Here is a 20184-nt window from a genome sequence, read left to right on the forward strand (position 1 = left end):
TCTTCATATGGTCCGGCCAATACATTTCAGCTTTGACCTGGCAAAAATATCTCGAAAACACTATTTATAGGCTGAGAGAGGAAAAACTCCAAACCTTTCTTGCCACAGATGTCGGTACTAACCAGGTACGCTACAGCTCAAGGTTTCTGACCTAAGAAGAAACAGAAGCAGCTTAATGACTTCAATTCAACTAGCAACGAATTGTCCAAGGGCTGAACGGGAGCAGAGGACAGAGATCTGATCAGCACCAATTACGTCAAAGAGGCAATTATAAGGAGCAGGAGGAAAGGGCAATTAAAGTCAAAAAACAACCACAAGGCAGACTGCTGGAGGACACACTTAGCTAACGGAAGTCAGCCTTTTTGAACGTGCCAACTATAAACCACAAGTTTTAAATAACCAGTAAAGAGAAAAGAGCCAGGAGTAATTTGCAGGTTGGAGATGACAATGCATGCTCAGGAGTCCTATTATCTCCACCATGCAGCTTCCTTATGACATGGCTCTGCAAGCTCCCTTTCCTTCATAGGTAGAATGCTGCATCATTGCTATTCAGGACCTGCGTACAAGCACTGGTCTGCTGCTGCTCACAGGGTGCACCCCCAGCTATGGGACCTACATGCAAGCTGCCCCCAGCTCACAGAAGCTTGAATGCTCCCACTGAACCTCAGGTGACAATCACTAGTAAGGAGAAGGTCAGATCAGGACAAGCATCAGGAGAACATTTGTATGACTGTATTGTTTGTTCTTTTTATTTTTCTAGAAATACCTGCACCTAACCTAAGCATCAAAGTAATGACCTTCCATCACAAACCTGTTTTTAAACTTACACTGAAGAAGCTCTGAGTGACAACTGCAACACAGATATTACAACAAGAGTATTCTCATATTCCAACCACATTTATAACTGTAGAAATTCTTGCTCCGTATTAAGATGGAACAAAGGTCTCAAGCTGAAGTTAGCTGTCAAAGATCAAAGGTAGCTATCTTTGTTAGAAAGAAAAGACAGTTCAGTTTGCCAGCTATCCTTGAAAAGCTTTCTGGTGAATAAATTCCAATTTGATTATTTAGTACTGTAACAAAACACAGCATGATTGTATATGAACAAGATAGCATCTCTTGACAGTTATAGCTTTCAGTGTGCAAATCTAAACTGTCCTGACAGCAGCCACTAATTTAAAAATAATTACACAGAACCCACTAGGAGCTTTTTGAAAGCTTTGCTGAGAATTATAGGTCTTTCAAAACCATGAATTGAGGAGCAGAACATTATTTTGTTTAGAGAACGTTCCTGTTCAATCACAACCCTGTAAAATACAAGCTAATGAGTTGCTTTGTTTTATATCCTAAACATGACTTTAACAGCTCTTAAAACAATTTCAGTTGTACGGACTGAAAATCTCTCTATGTGACACAGACAAAATGTATTATGCAGGATGTAAATCTTGCAGATGCAAAATGTTTCAGAGAAATGCTCCTTAGAATACTTTGTAGAATGGGAGAAGAGCTGTGAAGCTATTGTCAGTGGGAGGATCTCAAAACAACACATAGAAGGTGATTATAACTTGAGGAGCGGGCTAGGGATCCTTAGTCCACCTTGCCTCCTACCCTATGAGTCAATCAGTGTTATGTCTTTTAGCAGCTAGGATGTTCTATGATGTTACTATCCATGCGGATACACTGACAATAATCAGAAAAACTGGAAGATAAAAGACAAAGGCAGGAAATCTTCCGCTCTTTTTAGCCCAGTAAACTTGGAACTGGCACAGTGAAGTTACAATAAGAACAAGAAGTTTACAGAAACACAGGGAACAAGACAGAGGAGCTCAGTTCAAAAGTGAGTGGTCCTATGCCTGACTGATGCAGCATTGACCATGAGGATGAAGCCTAAATTTCAACAAGTTATACTACAAGCTGGAATACTATAGCAATACTAAACTCTTGCTAATGCCTTTCTAGCAGTTGAAGTTCAATGATTTCATAGAATCATAGAATGGTTTGGGTTGGAGGGGACCATTAAAGACCATTTAGTTCAACCCCCACACACAATAAGCAGGGTTGACATCAACTAAATCAGGTGGCTCAGAGCCCCATCCAATCTGACCTTGAATGTTTCCAAGGATGGGGGTTCTACCACTTCTCTTCCAGTGTTTCACCACCCTTATTGTAAAAAAATTTCTTCCTTGTATCTAGTCTAAATCTGCCCTCTTTTCATTTAAAACCATCACACCTTGTCCTATTGCAACATACCCTGCTAAAAAGATTGCCCCCATTTTTCTTATAGGTCCCTTTAATTATTGAAAGGCTGCCATAAGGTCTCCCTGGAGCCTTCTCTTCTCCAGGCTGAACAACCCCACCTCTCTCAGCCTTTCCTCATAGAAGAGGTGTTCCATCCCTCTGAACATTTTTGTGGCCCTCCTCTGGACCCCCTTCAACAGGTCCATGTCTTTCTTATACTGATGTCGTTGTTTGGCTGGAATAAAATCCTAGACAAGCCATGCTAGGCAGGCCATTAGGAGTTTCAAGCCAGCCAGGGCAGCTGAGCTGAGTTAGCTACAGGTGTAGCACATCCCATAATGTCACAGTCATAAAGGGAGAGGGTTTACTAAGGAGTGGGAGCTCCTGTGGGGTTCTTCCTGCTCCTCCTCAGGACTGCTCTCTGGCCAGTTGTGACAACTGGATATTCATTTGGCTAATGGTTGCTATTGGTGGTGTTTCATTAAATCTGTTTCACTTCTACCCACAGGTCTGTTCTCCTTTTTCCCAATCCCCCTCCCTGTCTGGTCAGGGGTCATCAGGTGATAGAGTGACCATTACAGTTTAGCCCCAGGTACAGGCTAAACATAAAACAACCAAGGACTCCAGAGCTGGACGCAGTACTCCAGCTGTGGTCTCACCAGAGCGGTGCATTTCACAAATAATTTCATCACTGTAGGTAGTGAAATCCCATTATTGAAACAATTTCTTTTTTGTTTTGCACTGTAGGAGACACCAAAAGAGTGTCTGGCTGCTTATCAGTCAGCTTATTCAACACTTCCAAGAAACAGGGCAAATCTCATTGACATGCTTGAAGCTGCCAGTAAATGTGTGTCAGATTTAATGTCCGTGACAACCAGAGCTTTCTCCCCATACAACAATGCCTTGACTTCTCCATTATTGTGGCAAAGATCAACTTTGCTATTTGCAAGAAGCTTTTGCATAGGCTCACATTACTATTTATGAGTAATATTCACACATGACTCAAGAATGAGAAAAGGTCGTGCTTGTTGCTTAAATATATACATACAAAGAAAAGGTCTGAGATTGGGACCCTCTGGGTGACAAAACAAAAACTTATTTGGGGTAGGGTGTGTGTCTGCATTTAAGCATATGACAGGGGATGGGTAGAAAGAAATAAGACCATTTCTGTTATTTAAATACTGCTAGCTAGTTTTTATATTATCACTGATATTCTTTTTTACATAAGGCAAACATTAAAACAATTCTGCATGTGTTAGAATTTCAGGAGCATCTCTCACTTTGGTAACACTACTGCCTTTTTACTACTGGATTAAGTAAGTTTTGGCATTTCAATGAAAGGCAAAGATGAATAAACAGATTCCTTTTCTTAGTTACCCTACTGTCCTTTTTCAACAGAACATTATCTGCATTTTCAGCTTTCTTACCAAAACTCTCAACAAGCCCTAAGAAACATTCATCAGAAAACAGATGATTAAGCAAATGACATGCCCTTTACAAGGGATTCTCAACCTGTAATACTTTCAGATTCAAATGGATTGTAGAGCTACCACATAAGACCCAATTGCTGTGTGATTTTTATTTTCCTCTTCCTTTTAGCATTAAGATGTAAAACAAGTTGCTTTGAACAAGTGGTGAATAAAAGACTTAAGCTTTTTTAACAGAAAACTTCAACCTGCTGATTTATACAGCTACAATATAAAGACAGTATTTCCAACAGAATTTTGAAAGACCATTTATTTTTACAGAGCTAAAGCATTCACTTGTTAGTTTGCTAGTGCTCTGTACCTCATTTATTGAAAAAAGACTTCCAAGCTATAATTGTCCTTATATACACTTCCCATGCATCACTGCTACTTATTCTAAGCTCAAAAGAAAGCCAGCATACTCTTCCAAATACTATAAACTGCAGAAGACCCTTTTCCCTGTTCTCCACTTCCAGGGACTTCAAATCGAGGGAAGCCAAATTCTGGCTTTTATCACTTTTCCATAATCCTCTTTTATTTTTCCTACAGTTCCTAATGAACAAAGAATATAAGACAGAGGAGACGGGAAAGAGAAGAAAAACAATATGAAAGTTCTTTGCACTTGTCTAATCAAGTACGTAGTCATGTATTAGTATCTTCGTTTTCTCCAGTGACTTGTAAAAATGATAATTCCTTTGGCAGATAGGATCAAAGTTTTTAAAAAAAGTATTAAATTAGGATTTGGAAAGCAGAGGATATTCCCTATAGAGTACTGAAGTTTCATGAAAGGTCAAAATTCAGAGTGTTTTTACCCCACAATATTGCTTAAGCATGTTTTGTGTAACTACTATATCCAGGCAATATTACTTTCTGTAATTAAAAATACATATTCCTGGATTCTTGGAAATCAGAACAGCAAACAATAGCAGCTGTTAAATTTAGGCTGTTTGTACTTCATACAGAATAAAGAACATTGGAAAAATTCATGCCGCTGCTTGTGGAAGAAAAATGCTTGTGTGTCAGACATGTATTTCCTTTCCTATAATCAACAGCTCTTTACTAAACCCAAGCTCCCTGACAGATACAAACACTTACCATGATGAAGAGAACAGATTCTATAGTTTTCTTTGCATTGTTGCTCTCCAGACTCTAACCCTAAGCTTTGAAAGAAGGAATATGTTTCTAGTCAAAATCACATCATTGAAAAATGCATGTTATCACAAGGACAGCATTTTGTAAGATCATTTATATAAAAAGACAAAGATTCTAGTTCTAGTTTCATTTTAAAAGCTTCTGAAAATAGAATAAGAAAGACTGGAGAGCGTGTACTTGCACATGAAAAGAATAGAAGACCTTTTAATAACCCAGATGAAGGAGTAATGAGTATATTCAGAAGCTTTAAAAGACAGGATTCTGATGAGATTTAACTGGACAGCTAAAGGACATGTAACAAAGTTAAAAGCTGACAAATGCAAAGCAATGCAGATGTGATAGTAAAATACCTAAGTGCTTTTCCTAAATTAAGCATATGAAAGCTTAATGTAGGAAACTTAAAAGCACTGCAACATCCTGGGCAGCTCATAATCTGCTGAATGAGCACAAATTGGAAAAAAAAAAAAAAAAGACAGAACACTGAGAAACAAAATGCAACTTTTATTGTTTGACAAATAAGTCTGAAAGTATGAAAATTCCATTACAGAAATTAATACTGCAGCTTCATGTAAAGGCCTTAGCTATGTTAGCTGCAAAATTATATCGCAGGATTGGAAGAGGATCAAAAAATTCGGAGTGAAGGATTACAAGCCAAGAACTTTGCAGTCAGGACTGACTAGCTCAGCTCTAGATACCAGCATTATAGACCCTCTAAGCTTATGTAGAAGGAAAACAATGGTCAATGTAATGCTATTGTTCTGACTCATCGATTCTTTAATCTCTTCTAATATTGTAAGAGTTTAATAATTTGGATGGACAGGAAGAAATATGAACTCTGATCTTAAAGCAAATGGTGGTCAGATCTCAGCAGTGGTAACGCCACCAGTTCAGAACATAAGCTGAAAAAGGGTGTCTATAGCTAATTGATAGCCATCTATGAAAACTGTTGCGATGTCAGACAACAGGCCAACTGTTTATACACTGCAGTACATTTTATGGACTAAGATGAGCTGGAAGTGAGCTGCTGTCCTCTGTAAGATACAGAGCCTTTCAAAATTGTATCTATAGCTATGTTATGTTTTAAATAACAATTATCTCTGGTATTATAGACAGAGCTGCATAAATCAAGTTTGTAACTAAAGTTCCAGGAAGTAAGGGTTGGACCAAACTGAATCGCTTAAGGAAAAAAGGATTCTACAGAAAACCACGATATTACTTTGTGCTAGTGTCTCATGCTGAATGGATTTTGTCTCTGAATGTACCAAGTAGCCAAGATAACTACAACCAGCAATAGAGAGCACTATCAAGAACAGTATACCTTAAATTAAGTAAAGCAGATGCAACTCTGGTCTGATAAACACGAGAAAGGAAGATGTGCAACTAAATGGAGGCTTACCACACAGTAGTTTAGAGTCTGTTTACGACGGGCAGCCCTACAGGGCAGCTATGGCTCCCCCAGTAAGTCCTCATTTAGACAAACGGCTCGGCTAGGGTTTATTCCAACAAAACCCCCAGACAATACATACTAATGATCAGGCTTCTTTGTGGAATTAGATATCGTCCACAAGGATGCGAAAGCATATGTACATGTGTATGGGCTAAAACACATGACCATATGCCACGCTGAAGTTATGCACCGATGCAGATGTTGTAAGTCAAATTTGGAATCAGATTCCATAAGAGTGCACTAAATCAAACAGCAAAAAAGCTGGTAACAGTATGTATAGAAAAATACAAAAGGGCTTTTACACTCCATCACCTATTATGTATGTTAATCTAACTTAAAAGTACAGAATCATAGAATCACTAGGTTGGAAGAGAACTCTAAGATCAAGTCCAACTGTCAACCCAATACCACTGTGCCCATTAAACCGTGTCTTGAAGTGCTATATCTACACATTTTTTGAATACTTCCACCACTTCCCTGGGCAGCCTGTTCCAGTGTTTGACCACTCTTTCAGTAAGGAAATTTTTCCTAATGTGCAATCTAAACCTCCCCTGATGCAACTTGAGGCCATTTCCTCTTGTCCTATCGCTTGTTACTTGGGAGAAGAGAGCGACCCCCACCTTGCTACATCCTCCTTTCAGGTAGTTGTAGAGAGAGATAAGGTCTCCCCTCAGCCTCCCCTTCTCCAGACTAAACAACCCCAGTTCCCTCAGCTGTTCCTCATAAGACCTGTTCTCCAGACCCTTCACCAGCTTTGTTGCCCTTCTCTGGACACGCTCCAGCACCTCAACGTCTTTGTTGTAGTGAGGGGCCCAAAATTGCACACAGTATTCAAGGTGCGCTATATTTAATATACTAAGTAATGATGTGGTTGTCTGTCCTTTAAGGAAATGGTGAACACAGAAATTCATGGTGTAAACAGTTGTCCTTTGACGCTGTACAAAGCTTTCTGATAATACTTGCTTGCGCATCTGCAGACTGCCACACTAGGATGCTGGAAAGGAGTTTATTAGTGGTTGCATAGAGTCTGCCCTTAAATCCCAGTTAAACCTAGAAAATGCACGCTGATTAGACTCACAAGATGACACTTCTGCAGCCTTTCAAAATCATATATGTTTTTTTCTAGCCATCTACTTAATTTCCTAAAACACTTGGAATTCTTCATTAAAAAATTCCATGGGCCCTAAAGAGACCATTCTGTGGCTTCACTCTGTCAGAATCCAGTGACATAAAATGCATTGCTCTATAAAAACACACAATATTATTGTCAACAAAATTCTGGTTTGGCATGTATGCTGATCCTAGTTACTTTCAACAGCAAAACCTCCAAAGAGAAAAGGATTGATATGAAGAAAAATGAAGGTCAAAGAGAGTTTAAATACACCAGAATAGGAAAGAGACTTAAAATATGGAATTTATAAAAGAGATACTGTAGTTTAGCAGCATGAAGTATTTCTTACTGAATAATTCAAGAGAGTCTGGTTCAGAACCCTAACCTAAGTGCTAATTAGCCACAGCAACACACTTACTTTCACAAAAATATAAAATAAGATCCAATTAATGACCATTTCCAGTGGCAAAAGATGAAGTTCTCTAATTTATCTCTGAAAAAAGACACTACAAGAGAAACAAAATGAAAGGGGAGCTTTGAAAGAAAAAAGCATTTCAAAGGCAAGGTTCCTGCAGGCATTTCAGTGCCCAGGGCATATTGCTCTGGTTAGCCCTTGGAACGATTTACCACTGCAAAAGTGAGATGATTATTTCTCTTTAGGAGAAAACTCTCCTATGCCAGTAAATACAGAATAAAATTTGTACATTTTCTAAACTGAGGTATGCACACATTTGGACTGAGAAAACAGCACATCAGAACCCTCATATTAATTTTTTAGACTAAAAAAAGGACAAACTGAGCCTGCATAATTCTTCGAAACCAAGTTGAGAAACTCCTCCAGCAGCTGATTACACAGTACTCTGCTATAACATGTTTTTTGCAGTTTAGCACATCACATTATTTCACAACTGGAAAGTGAGGAGATATGAGAGCCATTTATATAACTTAGAAAACTTCATAACACAGAGCAGAAGGTCACTAAATCATAGACAGATGGAGAAAGGTTTCTTAATGGGAGTTAATAGTGTGCTCAGTAAAACTGCTTCCACTGTTATCAGCCATATTATCCACAATATTCATCTGATTCAAATTACAAATCCAACCGTAATACAACAAATAAACCCTAGCTAATATTCCATAAGATTTCAGCTGAATGCTTCCACTAAACATACATATATAATCTACCTTCAACTTAAATGGCACCTGACTCATGCATTTTATTGCTTTAAATATTGCAGTCACACCAGTGCAGTATTTTCATAAGAATGCTAAAACTGTTTTATTAACTTGCGTTCTGTGCATGTTTTAAGTGATTAGCAGTACTGATCAAGGATGCAGAAGGACAGTGTTTAATTGGCAGTAAGAACACAAGAGTGAATTCTCAGTTGTCAAGTTGCAGGCAGGCGTTCAAGAGAAATACATGCCCACAGTTAAAGCTGAGTCTTATTACTGGGTTTTAAATGCCTCTTTAAGACCTCCTTGATTAGCGAAGTATCGAAGCTTATTTATTCTTGCCTCAGAACCTTAGTTTACTTCTGATTTAGGTACACAGGAATGCAAAGACAGACCTTTATAAGAAAAAGGTAGTCTATAAAAAACCTGCAAGTCATGAGGATGATTTACATTTGAGAGACTCAAGACATTGTGTCTGGACTCAGCTGAAACTAAGATGTGAGCTCCTTCCTGCAACATTTCTCAGCAACAACACACCACTATAATCATGCCAAACTAGTCTGCTTGCAAGTATGTTTTTCCTGTAAAGAGATATTTGCCTTAAAACTTCCAGCAACCCATTAAACTTTTAAAAAATTTCATTTCAGAGACGGAACTATAGATATTACTGCAATCTTCCTCCTGTGTTTGCTTCTTCACATTCATATTGACACAATCTTTCTACTTTCCTTAGCATCTGTTGAAGTATTTGCATATTTTGTCATACAATAATATAATCAAAACAAAGTCTCCACATCCTTATTATTATCTATTTCCAGCATCTTCATTTCCAGTATTTGAGACGCAAACCTCATGAAACCGGAAGCTGTACATTGTCATCGAAATTCCATGAATCCTTATTTAGAAAGCTACCAGCTTCTAAGGACAAGAACGTAATGTTCTGCTGATTATCTCTTTCTCTGCATAGAGCTCAGCGGTCTTGCATTCCGTCATCTTCACTTCTATAAAGAGCGGTTCCATCTCTCAAAAAAGGCTGCTATGGCTTTTGACATTGACATAGTAACTATACAATGTATAAATGCAATGGGGCCACTGGGACACAATTTTTTTCTACCTAGCTGAAAAAAAAAAGAATGTAAAAGTCTCTGGAAAAGTTTAAGAAGTTTTAGAATATAGTATTTATTTGGAAAACAGCTGAAAATGAAGTAATTTCTCATTAGTTCTTATTGAGGGTTTTTTTTTCCCTTTTTAACTTACCAGGCATTATAATATTGGAAAAACCTAGCTTCCTTGTTATGGATACTCCATGGGTAAACATGGATGTATACTCTCTCCTAATTTGTTCTATGTCTCCATGAAGCAACTGAAGAGAAACTGCCAGACCTGAAAATGAAGAGAAAAACAAGCAAAAATAAGACATTCAAACAGATTATGGTCATCACAATTCCTTAAAAATTATATATACTTGCAAGTCTATATGCATTCCTGACAACTCAGAAAATTCAGAGGAAGTTTAATAATGCCAAGCCAACCCACCTTAAATTTTTTATGTATTTGGGAAAGGTACCAACATCCAGAAATCAATAAAGACTTGAAAACAACTACCCATGAAAAAGTATTAGCAAATTATTACTGACATGTAACTGAACTACGATGACATGTCAGATCAAAATTATCTCAATAGGGATGGATTAAGGCCTTAACTAGAAAAAGAATTAGCAAAACGTCAATTTAGAGAAGTGTCAACCAGTAATACTTGCTAACATTTCAATTTTTCACTTCCTCCACACAATGCTGCCTTCATTGGCATGCAAGAAAAGCTACAAACACAATATTCCCTATATATGGGGGAAACGTGGAAATCTCATTACAATGCATCGCCTAACCTGATACAAAGTCATATAATTTATTAATCCAAAAACTGAAGAAACAAACTCTAATAAACCAATATAGCACAATAAATATTTTTACTTAGGCACAATGATTTCATAATGACTGAAATTACAACTTTTTTTCAATATTCATCAGATTTAATCAATCATGCTAGGTCCTATGTTTGCTAGAAGACATGCAAAATGCAGGGGTGGCCATATAATAATTTTCCAATATTTATTCCTCTAGAACCAAGGAAGAATAACTTCATCTACTACATCTGCAGTATATAAATAAAGTGCAAAGAGTATACTTCATTACATCAGAGATTAACAAAAACAACAGGCATGCCTTGGTTATTTCAAATGTAATCACTGAGGCAAGTGTCAGGATGACACAGCTTGTAACAATTAATCCTCCCTGACCTTCAACATTACCACAGGATAGCACGTGTCAACATACAGATCAAGGAGAAGATAAGAGCAAACTCTTCATATACATTGAACAACTGGAGATAAACAGACTCAGAAGAGTCATAACTTTAGATTAAGCTTAAGTAAACAGCATGTACACACAGACTGAACAAGGTCATTGATCCTTTGGGCTTTGGAAGAAATTTCCCCTACAGCTATGTTACTATTTAACTGAATAAATTTACTTGAAGTTTGATGGTTCTTAAATCAAAGCTTGAAAAGTCTGTATACTAAGTACTGCCAGTCCAGGCAGGACTAAACAGATCAGAGATCTAATTAGCATGACAACTTTTATCTTTTTCCTCTTACCTACACTTACATTTTATTATTTTGGTAACTTGAGAGAATATGATACTGCGACCAGACTTCCATTCTCTTATGAAAAACACCTCACCTACACATCTACAACTGAGTACATAAACAAATCTTATAAGGAAAAACATTCAGTGAAGTCTATTCTGTTTTAAGGACTGTATTTAATGCCACAGACATTAATTATTCTGGTAATGGGAATTTGTTCTGTGGTTATCCAGTTAACAACTTTTAGGAAGCAGTGACAATTATTGGTGTAGACAAGAAAACAAGCGACGCTGCGGCCAGCTGATGGTGCAGGAGGTTGGTAAGAAGTCATACAGGCAAAATTAAGACTCCCTCAGAGCAAGTGAGTTTTTCATTGCTGGATGGGAAGAGCTAGGCTGGGTATAGCTCACTTACAAATATGGATATTTAGCCCACCTCCCATCTTGTTTCTTTTATATTTTAAGAAATTGTTATACATACATATGTGTGTTCATACCCCCATATGCCCCTGTCGCACTGTTTCCTTGGAAACTTAAAAAACCATTTGCCATTGCTCCAGATCACATCAACCACCACAGCGTTGATTAGATATTGTACACCGCCTGGTGTTGAGTAAAGTTACTGTGTTTTCTAAATGAAAGTTGAAGACCCAAAATCCAATTAGTACTACGATTTTCTTTGTGTACAAATTTCATAGATTTCCTTGAAGAATTTTATTTAGCTCAAAAATGAGACAAATGTCAAAAAAACTTCATCAATGACAAAATAGTTTTAACTTGAGAAATAAGCTGCCTGTCAAGGATTTGAAGTACTTGCTCATGGAGAGGTGAGAAAGGCTTTAGAGCTCTGTATTTCACAGCATTCATTATTAGAAAATGCAGAGTCATCTTTTTATAACCAGAAGTATCAAGAAAATCTCTCTGTGAACACACTTAAAACATGGTTTAGCCATTTTATCTATAGTTTAAATACATCTTTGGAATATAAATTGTATGCATCCCCCAACTCTTCAGAATAATGAAGAACAGTGGATTAAAGACAGCAGCTACTTTAAGATGTTACATGCTGTAAACAGTCCAGTACAGTAGGAAAAAGTGAAACTAAACCAGAATGGAAACAGAGCAAAGATGCACAAGGAAGGAAGTCTGAAGAACCTCCAAAGCCCAAGGTTTCAAGTTAACAATCTTGCCACTGAGGATCTAGCTGCCAAATTAAAAGGGAACTGACAAGAAGGGAAGCAGATGATCTGATAAATCTGGTAAAAATGCTGCAGTCAGGAGCAAACGGACTTTATATAATCAACAAAAAGAAGGCGATGCCCAGTTAAGTGTTCTGTTTGCTTTCTCAAAGCTCCACTAATTTTGCAATGAAACTAGGCTCCCTTGTATTAAGGACCTAAAATCAGAAGATGTGTACTGTTACTGAGGGGTGATACCCAAGTCACAGAATAGGTTGCTTGAATTCCCACTATCTGTTACATTTAGGATCTTGTGATGGGTAAAAGGAACACACTGTATATGAAAAGCCAGGAACTTATTTTTAGTCCTAATGAAAGTTAGAACAGTTTAATCAAATAGTTATTATTAGTCCATTCACAATGATACTAACACACTCCAAAGAAAATACTGTTAAAATGACATATATACACACAATCTTTCCGGTATCTACCCCTTGCTCACCCTTCTACTGCCGCTCTGAGGTCTGAAGTTCAATGGCTTCAACCTGGGAAGGTGGAGCACATTATCAGCACCCCTAGTCCTTTGGCATGAGAAGTAGGATGTTGCCTGTTTCTTCCTCCTGTCTCTCCAGGCTCTTCTTGGAGTAATTTTACGTCTGTTAACGTGCTTTACATCTTGTTACTTCACTGTTCTGCAAGTCTGCATTCCATCTTCATTCACCACATATGAAGTGTTTATGACACATATCTGTTCTTTGTTCTCTTTGTTTCCACTAAAACTGGTTTTATTCTACTCTCAAGGCCACACGATTTGATGACCAGTAATTGGCCACTGGTGAGCTGTTCATAAGTCTGGGGCCTCCAGTATCATCCCACACCAGTACTTTCAAGGCCTCAGTTACGGTCACGTTTGTTCCATTTCAGTCTAGGGTTATATATAGCTAACTCTACACAGAGTAACTACATGTTATAACTATCTATTAAATATAAAGCATATATACCAAAGTCGGTTACATTGCACAACTGTACAAAGCTAAGAAAGAGCTAAAATAAAGTAGATATAATTTATTAATTTGTCATTAGATAAATGCTTTTACAGGTCAGAACAAATCTCCAGGCAGGCTAAGACAAGTTTAGCCAGACAAAGCTAGATAGGTAATGAGGACTGTTTTGTCAACTAAACACAAAGCCTGTGGCCAGTTACAAGCCACAGAAATCCCATATTTATGAGCCTTTAAAAATACAATACACGTGCCAAAGAAACTGGATATCTATCAGGACTGAGGAACCATGCATCTGAAATAAAACTCATGGGGAAGGGGTACTTTAAAAAGATGGAATAATTCACATTTTACAAGGGACTAAAGTTTGTAACCTTATTATAAATCAAGTTACCTGACTATCAATTAGAGTTTACTAACATCATTTAAAACATACTGACACATCACAGAGCAATCCAGATTTTCAGAAAGTTGCACATTGATTTGAGGTGATGAGGGATTCCCTCAGACACACTGCAAAACAAAGTGGAATGAAGAACCGCCTAGTTGAAAGACACCACTTTCCTCACCAAACAGTAACCAGAACTTTGCATACCATCATGGCCAGAAAGCCGCTGAACTCAATTTACAAGCGATTAAAGCTGTCTCTATGGAGAAGCAATGAAGGGGTGCTCCCAGAAATGAAGGTTTAATCACCAGACAGTAATTAGACAGGCTCAAGGCAGAGCAGTTTCCAAAGAATTTGGCCAGCAGCCAATCTGGGAGAGATGGAGAAGCAGCTCAAGGAAAAGAATGCAATCAAAAGAATGCAGACACTTTTTGTATGCGGAAAGTTAATTCATTGACATTCGTCCTATGGAAATATGAATACCTTTTCTGTCCTATAACAAAGGTAATATCCTTTAGTTTTAATTTATTCCACTTTGATGATGTATGTCAAGATCAGTTCTTTCTCATCTCATTTCATGCACTAGACTGTAAAACGATCAGCTTTACAAAAAACTAGAGCATTCCTGATGGAACAGCTGTGCATGGACAAAGCAAAATAGAAAACTGCAACATGCCACCACACACTGCATCTGACTGTGGTTGATATGATCATTGCATGATCTACGAGACCTACAATCTATCCAAAACTTCATAACTATAAATTTTCCAGTTCTACAACATTAGGAGCTAAAACTTAACAATGAAAATTATTATCTAGTCTCTAAAGGACTGGCACATTTTCTTTAATTAGGTACATAGTGCAGCTTTGTCACCTCAGAAAAAATTTCAATTACCTCCCTACTGGTAATTAAAACCTCTTGTGTTAGCTATTATTCTTTATTTACTCCAGTTTTGAAAATATTACTACAAAACTCTCTGAGGTACTGCAAACAGATCTGCTTTTATTTCTTTTGCAAAATAAAATTTCTTACAGTTAACTTGTACCATAGTTCACCACAGATTTTTCATCATTCAGATGAAAGAGAATAAAGAAAACTGACAAGCTGCTGAATAAGCATTCCAGATTTTTGTTAGATCTGTTATTTTACCTTAAAACAGCTTTTATACTGCATTATTGATTTCTGCATTTTAGTTTTGACAAAAGGCAACTGTTCATTATGCTTACAGACCACTTATTTGCATTTGAACTTCTGGGGGGGAGGGGAAAGCATTTACATTCAGCTTCTATCTACTGACAGCAGAGAAACCTAGATCATATTAAGAAGAAAATGCCTAGCAGCTGCTCAGGAAGCTGATAGAAAAAAAAAAAAATCAAACAGAATGCTATTCAGCCGTGTTTGTATTTTAAGAAAGGTAATAAAATAAGGCATCTGTCCAAACAAAGCTGGCTAAGGGTGTTAAGGGTGTTAAAAGTATTCTGAAAGCATATGGGTGTTCCCATTTCTGTTAAAGTGTCCAAATTACCACTGCAAAGATAAAACCAGTAGATTTCCACATTGTTATTGGCAAACAAATGATTTATTGACTTAATGTGATCTGGGAAAAATATTTGTATAAATCTTGTGCAATTTAGCCACAGCAAAATCTCTGTAATAAATCCCACAAATTACAGTCTGGGAACAGAGAGGAAAGAAAAAAGGAGAGAGAGTCAATCCTCGACGGCCTTGTGGAAGACTTGATTGTGATTACTTTGAATTATCAAAGGAAACTCCAAACTCCTCCTCTTTTCCTCAGCTTTAAATTCTGGTTTTACCTCAGTAAAAAAGAACGCAAGAAAAACAGCCTTTGCAAAATTTTGACAACTTTCTGGGAGCTCATGAATTAAATGGGCTCTTGTATCTAAGGCTTTTGTCAGAAATGCCCTCAAGTGTGGAAAGTCACTGTTTTTTTTCTTCACGTGGAACATAAACACTTAAATTCAAATGACATTATAGTCTCACAAGAAACATGGTTTTGGAATTTCTTTACAGGGGAGATGGTAGAGCCTTAAGTATTTCTTGTCAGAATCACTGCAGGATGAAGGTTAAAGGCTAAATGGCTATCACAAGCAGCTAGCCTAACCTCCTTATACAGACAATAAAGATCTCAGCAACAATTTTTCCAATTCTTACCTTAGTAAGCGCATTGATGTCCTTTTCTACTATCAATACACACAGCACGTCAACAGCCATTTCTACACTACATTGTTATACTGCAAAGGTGAATCAACTTGCTAAAAAATTTTTTAAATTACTTTTTTCATACTGTTTTGTTAACTAGACTATTACACAGTGCACAGAACACATAATTTTACAATTATAAGTGTTTTCTATTGCTTCTAGTGCAAATAACAGACAAAAGGTTCCAGGGAAACATCTGTTATTTTCTCCTTCATGAACTGCAGCTCTGGCAAGCAAACAGCTTTCACACCATTGTATTAGAAATTTATTTACTTGCATTCCAATTATGTGTCTTATTTCAAATAAAGAAACAGTCAATGTTTAACTAGGACCTAAAAAAATTATAAAACCCAAACCTCTGCCTAAATAAAACCCCAGGTAACGTTTGTTACGAATTTATAAATACAACCCTTCAAGGAGCTAAAATCATGCATATATGTTCTATAATTTATAATCTGAAACAGTCTTAAGACTTCCTATCCTTTCAGCAGATAAAGTAAAGGAAGTCAACAACGTTATTTAATAGCAACAAGTGGAATGAATTTTTGGAAAAGGCTTATAAAAACCTCACTGCTAAGACATAACTCAACTCCAAGATGGAAATACGAGCCAGCTAGTCTCATTACGTAGACTTAGCTAGGAATTTCCAGGTTTAAATTGGGTGCCTTTTCACAGAATCACAGGAGTTGGAAGGGACCTCTGGAGATCTGGTCCAACTCCCCTGCCAAAGCAGGTTTGCCTAGAGCAGGTCACACAAGAACACATCCAGACAGATTTTGAGTATCCCCAGAGAAGGAGACTCCACAACCTCCCTGGGCAGCCTGTTCCAGTGCTCTGTCACCCTCAGAGTAAAGAATTTTTCCTTCATGTTGAGGAGGAATTTCTTGTGCTCCAGTTTGTGCCTGTTGCCCCTTGTCCTATCACTGGGCACCACTGAAAAAAGTCTGGCCCCATCCTCTTGACACCCACCCTTTAGATATTTCTAAGCATTGATAAGGTCCCCTCTCAGTCTTCTCTTCTCCAGGGTAAAGAGTCCCAGGTCTCTCAGCCTCTCCTCATAGGAGAGATGTTCCAGGCCCCTAATCATCTTTGTAGCCCTCCACTGGACTATCTCCAGTAGCTCCCTGTCCTTCTTGAACTGGGGGGCCCAGAACTGGACACAGTGTTCCAGATGTGGTCTTACCAGGGCAGAGTAGAGTGGGAGGATTTCAATCACATGCACAAATAGTGTGGCCAGCAGGAGTAGTGAAGTCATCGTCCCCCTGCACTTGGCAGTGGTGAGGCCACACCTTGAACACTGTGTGCAGTTTTGGGCCCCTCACTACAACAAAGATATTGAGGTGCTGGAGCGTGTCCAGAAAAGGATAAGGAAGCTGGTGAAGGGTCTGGAGAACAGGTCTTATGAGAAGTCACTGAGGGAACTCGGGTTGTTTAGCCTGGAGAGAAGGAGGCTGAAGGGAGACCTTATTGCTCTCTGTAACTACCTGAGAGGAGGTTGTAGTGAGGTGGGTGTTGGACTCTTCTCCCAAGTCAGAAGTGATCGGATGAGAGGGAACAGCCTCAAGTTGCACCAGAGGAGGTTTAGATTAGACATTAGGAAAAATTTATTCACTGAAAGGGTTATCAAGCACTGGAACAGTATGCCCAGGGAAGTGGTTGAGTCACCATCCCTGGAGGTATTTCAAAGACCTGTAGATGTGGCCTCTAGGGACATGGTTTAGTGAGGACTTGGTAGTGCTAGGTTAACGGTTGGACTTGATGATCTTAAAGGTCTTTTCCAACCTAAATGATTCTTCAAGTTCATCTTCATGAACAGCAAGTTCATCCTCGTAGCTTCTACTGGATATAACACGTCCCTGACAGTATCATAATGACAGTTTTTTCATTCCTCTCTAAAAAAAAAAAAAGTCTTTTAGCAACACCCAAGGTCACCGTATGAATTTGACTGTATTGGAGAAAAAGTCTTTTAGCAATACCCAAGGTCACCGTATGAATTTGACTGTATTGGAGCCCTCATCTCCAGTACAGTCTACAAGTCATGCTATATGAAGGACACTTACAGATAACTACACCAAAAATCTACCTTGAACTTGATTTTTAAAGCCAGAACTTTCACAGACAACACACAAGCTTGAACTGCTGTGAAATATACAAAATTACATCTGACTGATCTGTAAGTCTGACATCTTTAAGGATTGATGTCTTTTCCCAAAACTACCATAATTAATATCACATGACAGAATAGGCTACAAATTTTAAAGATTTGGTTACTCCTGAATTTGGGAAAAGGGTTTTACGTTAGATTGCTCAACAGTATTGCCATCCTGTAAAAAGCTACAAATCCTTGTCTAAAAACCTGCTGTAAAACTAGCTTTTTTATATGTCAAATTTGTCATTCAAGGCCAAACGATCTTGAACAACAATTTATTGGCAAAATTCCCTATATATTTAACCTTTCAGCTTTACCATTTTTTGAGAACAAAAAGGGATGCCTTAATTCAATGTGTACTTAGTGAAGCACAGGAGCACTATTCTTATTTTAAATGTATTTCAAATAACAGCCTTCAGTGACAACTAATTCTTACACATATCAAAATGGAATACACATAATCTCCTTGTCACAAAATGTAAAAATGATTAAAAGTGCCAGATTAATAAATTGTCATAGAACTAGAGTAATTAAACAAATACACTTGCTGTTTGTTAGTGATGTGTAGATACAAAATACATTTCCGACCACCACTCACATCGGTGAACCCTGCTGAGAAAAGACAAACACCAGAGAACTTCTCTGTGATTAATCACATGCCTAGGAGTTACCTAAAGGTAGGTACTTCATTCTGTTCTATCTTCTCTGTCAAGTACATGTTACTACTCCTGCTCTCATTCCTCCTCATTTTCTACTAGCCATCACTCCACTCAATTCTCCACTGTGAGCCTATGCCTCCTTTTTGTGGCTAAACTAGAGCTGCTCCCAGCAGGGAATGCACATTTTGTTTCCCATCTGACATTTCTCATGCTGATTCACAGGAAAAAGCTCTCCTTGCAACAACTCTGACTGGGGTAACACTGCGAACTGCTGGGGTAGTGTCACGCAAACACAGTCACACTACTTCTTCTATCTAGAAAATACTGTAAGTTACCACATCTCTGTTCCTTGAAATACTGCGCTCTGTAAATGTATACTGAGCTGCCAATTCCCTGCTGTATTTGATCTCTTGTAGCTTTTTGTCACGCAAAGTGAGGAAAACTGATGCTCCTCAGTTATCTCATTTCATGGGGCCTCTGCAGTTTCTCCACTGCAAGGAAAATAATGACTCTAAAAGGCTTCCCCCTCTGAATCAAGGGCTTTGTAAGCCAAAGCTTACTTTCTGTGAAATAGGAGAGGAAACAGACAAAATATGTTTGTCCACTTGTTTTTTTTAATTTCTCAGTGTTTGACGGTAACCATGGAGAAAAGATATTATTAGAGCGCCATGAGGCTGCTGAAGGCAGGTAAATAGGTGTGGGAAGACATACACTGCCCCAAAGCACATGCCACTGTTTCTAGCCAACTACCTCCATCGCCATACTCTCTCAGAACTTGCGTCTGGTCAGATGAGTTCATGCATTGGGCTGGTCTACCTCAAGTCTTCTCTGACCAAGTCTCATAATGACCACTGAACTAGACTAAGATTTGGTGTCAACTGACATGTATGCTGGGGAAAAAAAAAAACAAACATATATGAGATAACAATAGTTCACTAAACCCAAGGATGTTTGTTTTATGAAACTTTCTTTGTTCTGGTCGAATTAAAATGACAGCGGGATAATAAAATTGGGTTTTGAGTGAGCAACCTCACCGAACTTCAAAAAAGTTGGTTCCTCTTTGAAGTGATGTTGGACCACATAACCTCCTCAGGACCCTTCCAACCTAACTTGCTGCATGATTTGATGAATAATTTTCTCCCCTAAGATGATAGTTTTTCCTTCCTCATGATAGGATTCTTGACAAACATCTGTCAACAATAGGGGCTTTGAATCCTTCATGCTTCAATCAGGGCATCATGCAGTTGCCCATTTATTGGCCAGTATCCTTTTGTTAGGCAGCATCACTTCGGGTGACCCTCTGCCTGCATATTTTTGTACAGGTACATGGAAACGAGTTTGAATTTATTATAGACAGTAA

At 38.1% G+C, this 20184-nt stretch overlaps 1 protein-coding gene across 1 annotated transcript in view; it reads right to left on the minus strand.

The window, feature by feature from the left end:
- Nucleotides 1–20184, minus strand: part of DOCK4 (dedicator of cytokinesis 4) — a 166981-nt gene that overhangs the window by 98835 nt on the left and 47962 nt on the right. The window contains exon 13 of the mRNA XM_086462120.1: nucleotides 9842–9967. Within this exon, the coding sequence (XP_086318246.1) occupies nucleotides 9842–9967 (126 nt within the window). The remainder of the gene's footprint in view (nucleotides 1–9841; nucleotides 9968–20184) is intronic.

This window comes from Leptosomus discolor, chromosome 1 (genome assembly GCF_034619465.1).
Source record: "Leptosomus discolor isolate bLepDis1 chromosome 1, bLepDis1.hap2, whole genome shotgun sequence".
In the NCBI taxonomy this organism is placed as follows: domain Eukaryota; kingdom Metazoa; phylum Chordata; class Aves; order Leptosomiformes; family Leptosomidae; genus Leptosomus; species Leptosomus discolor.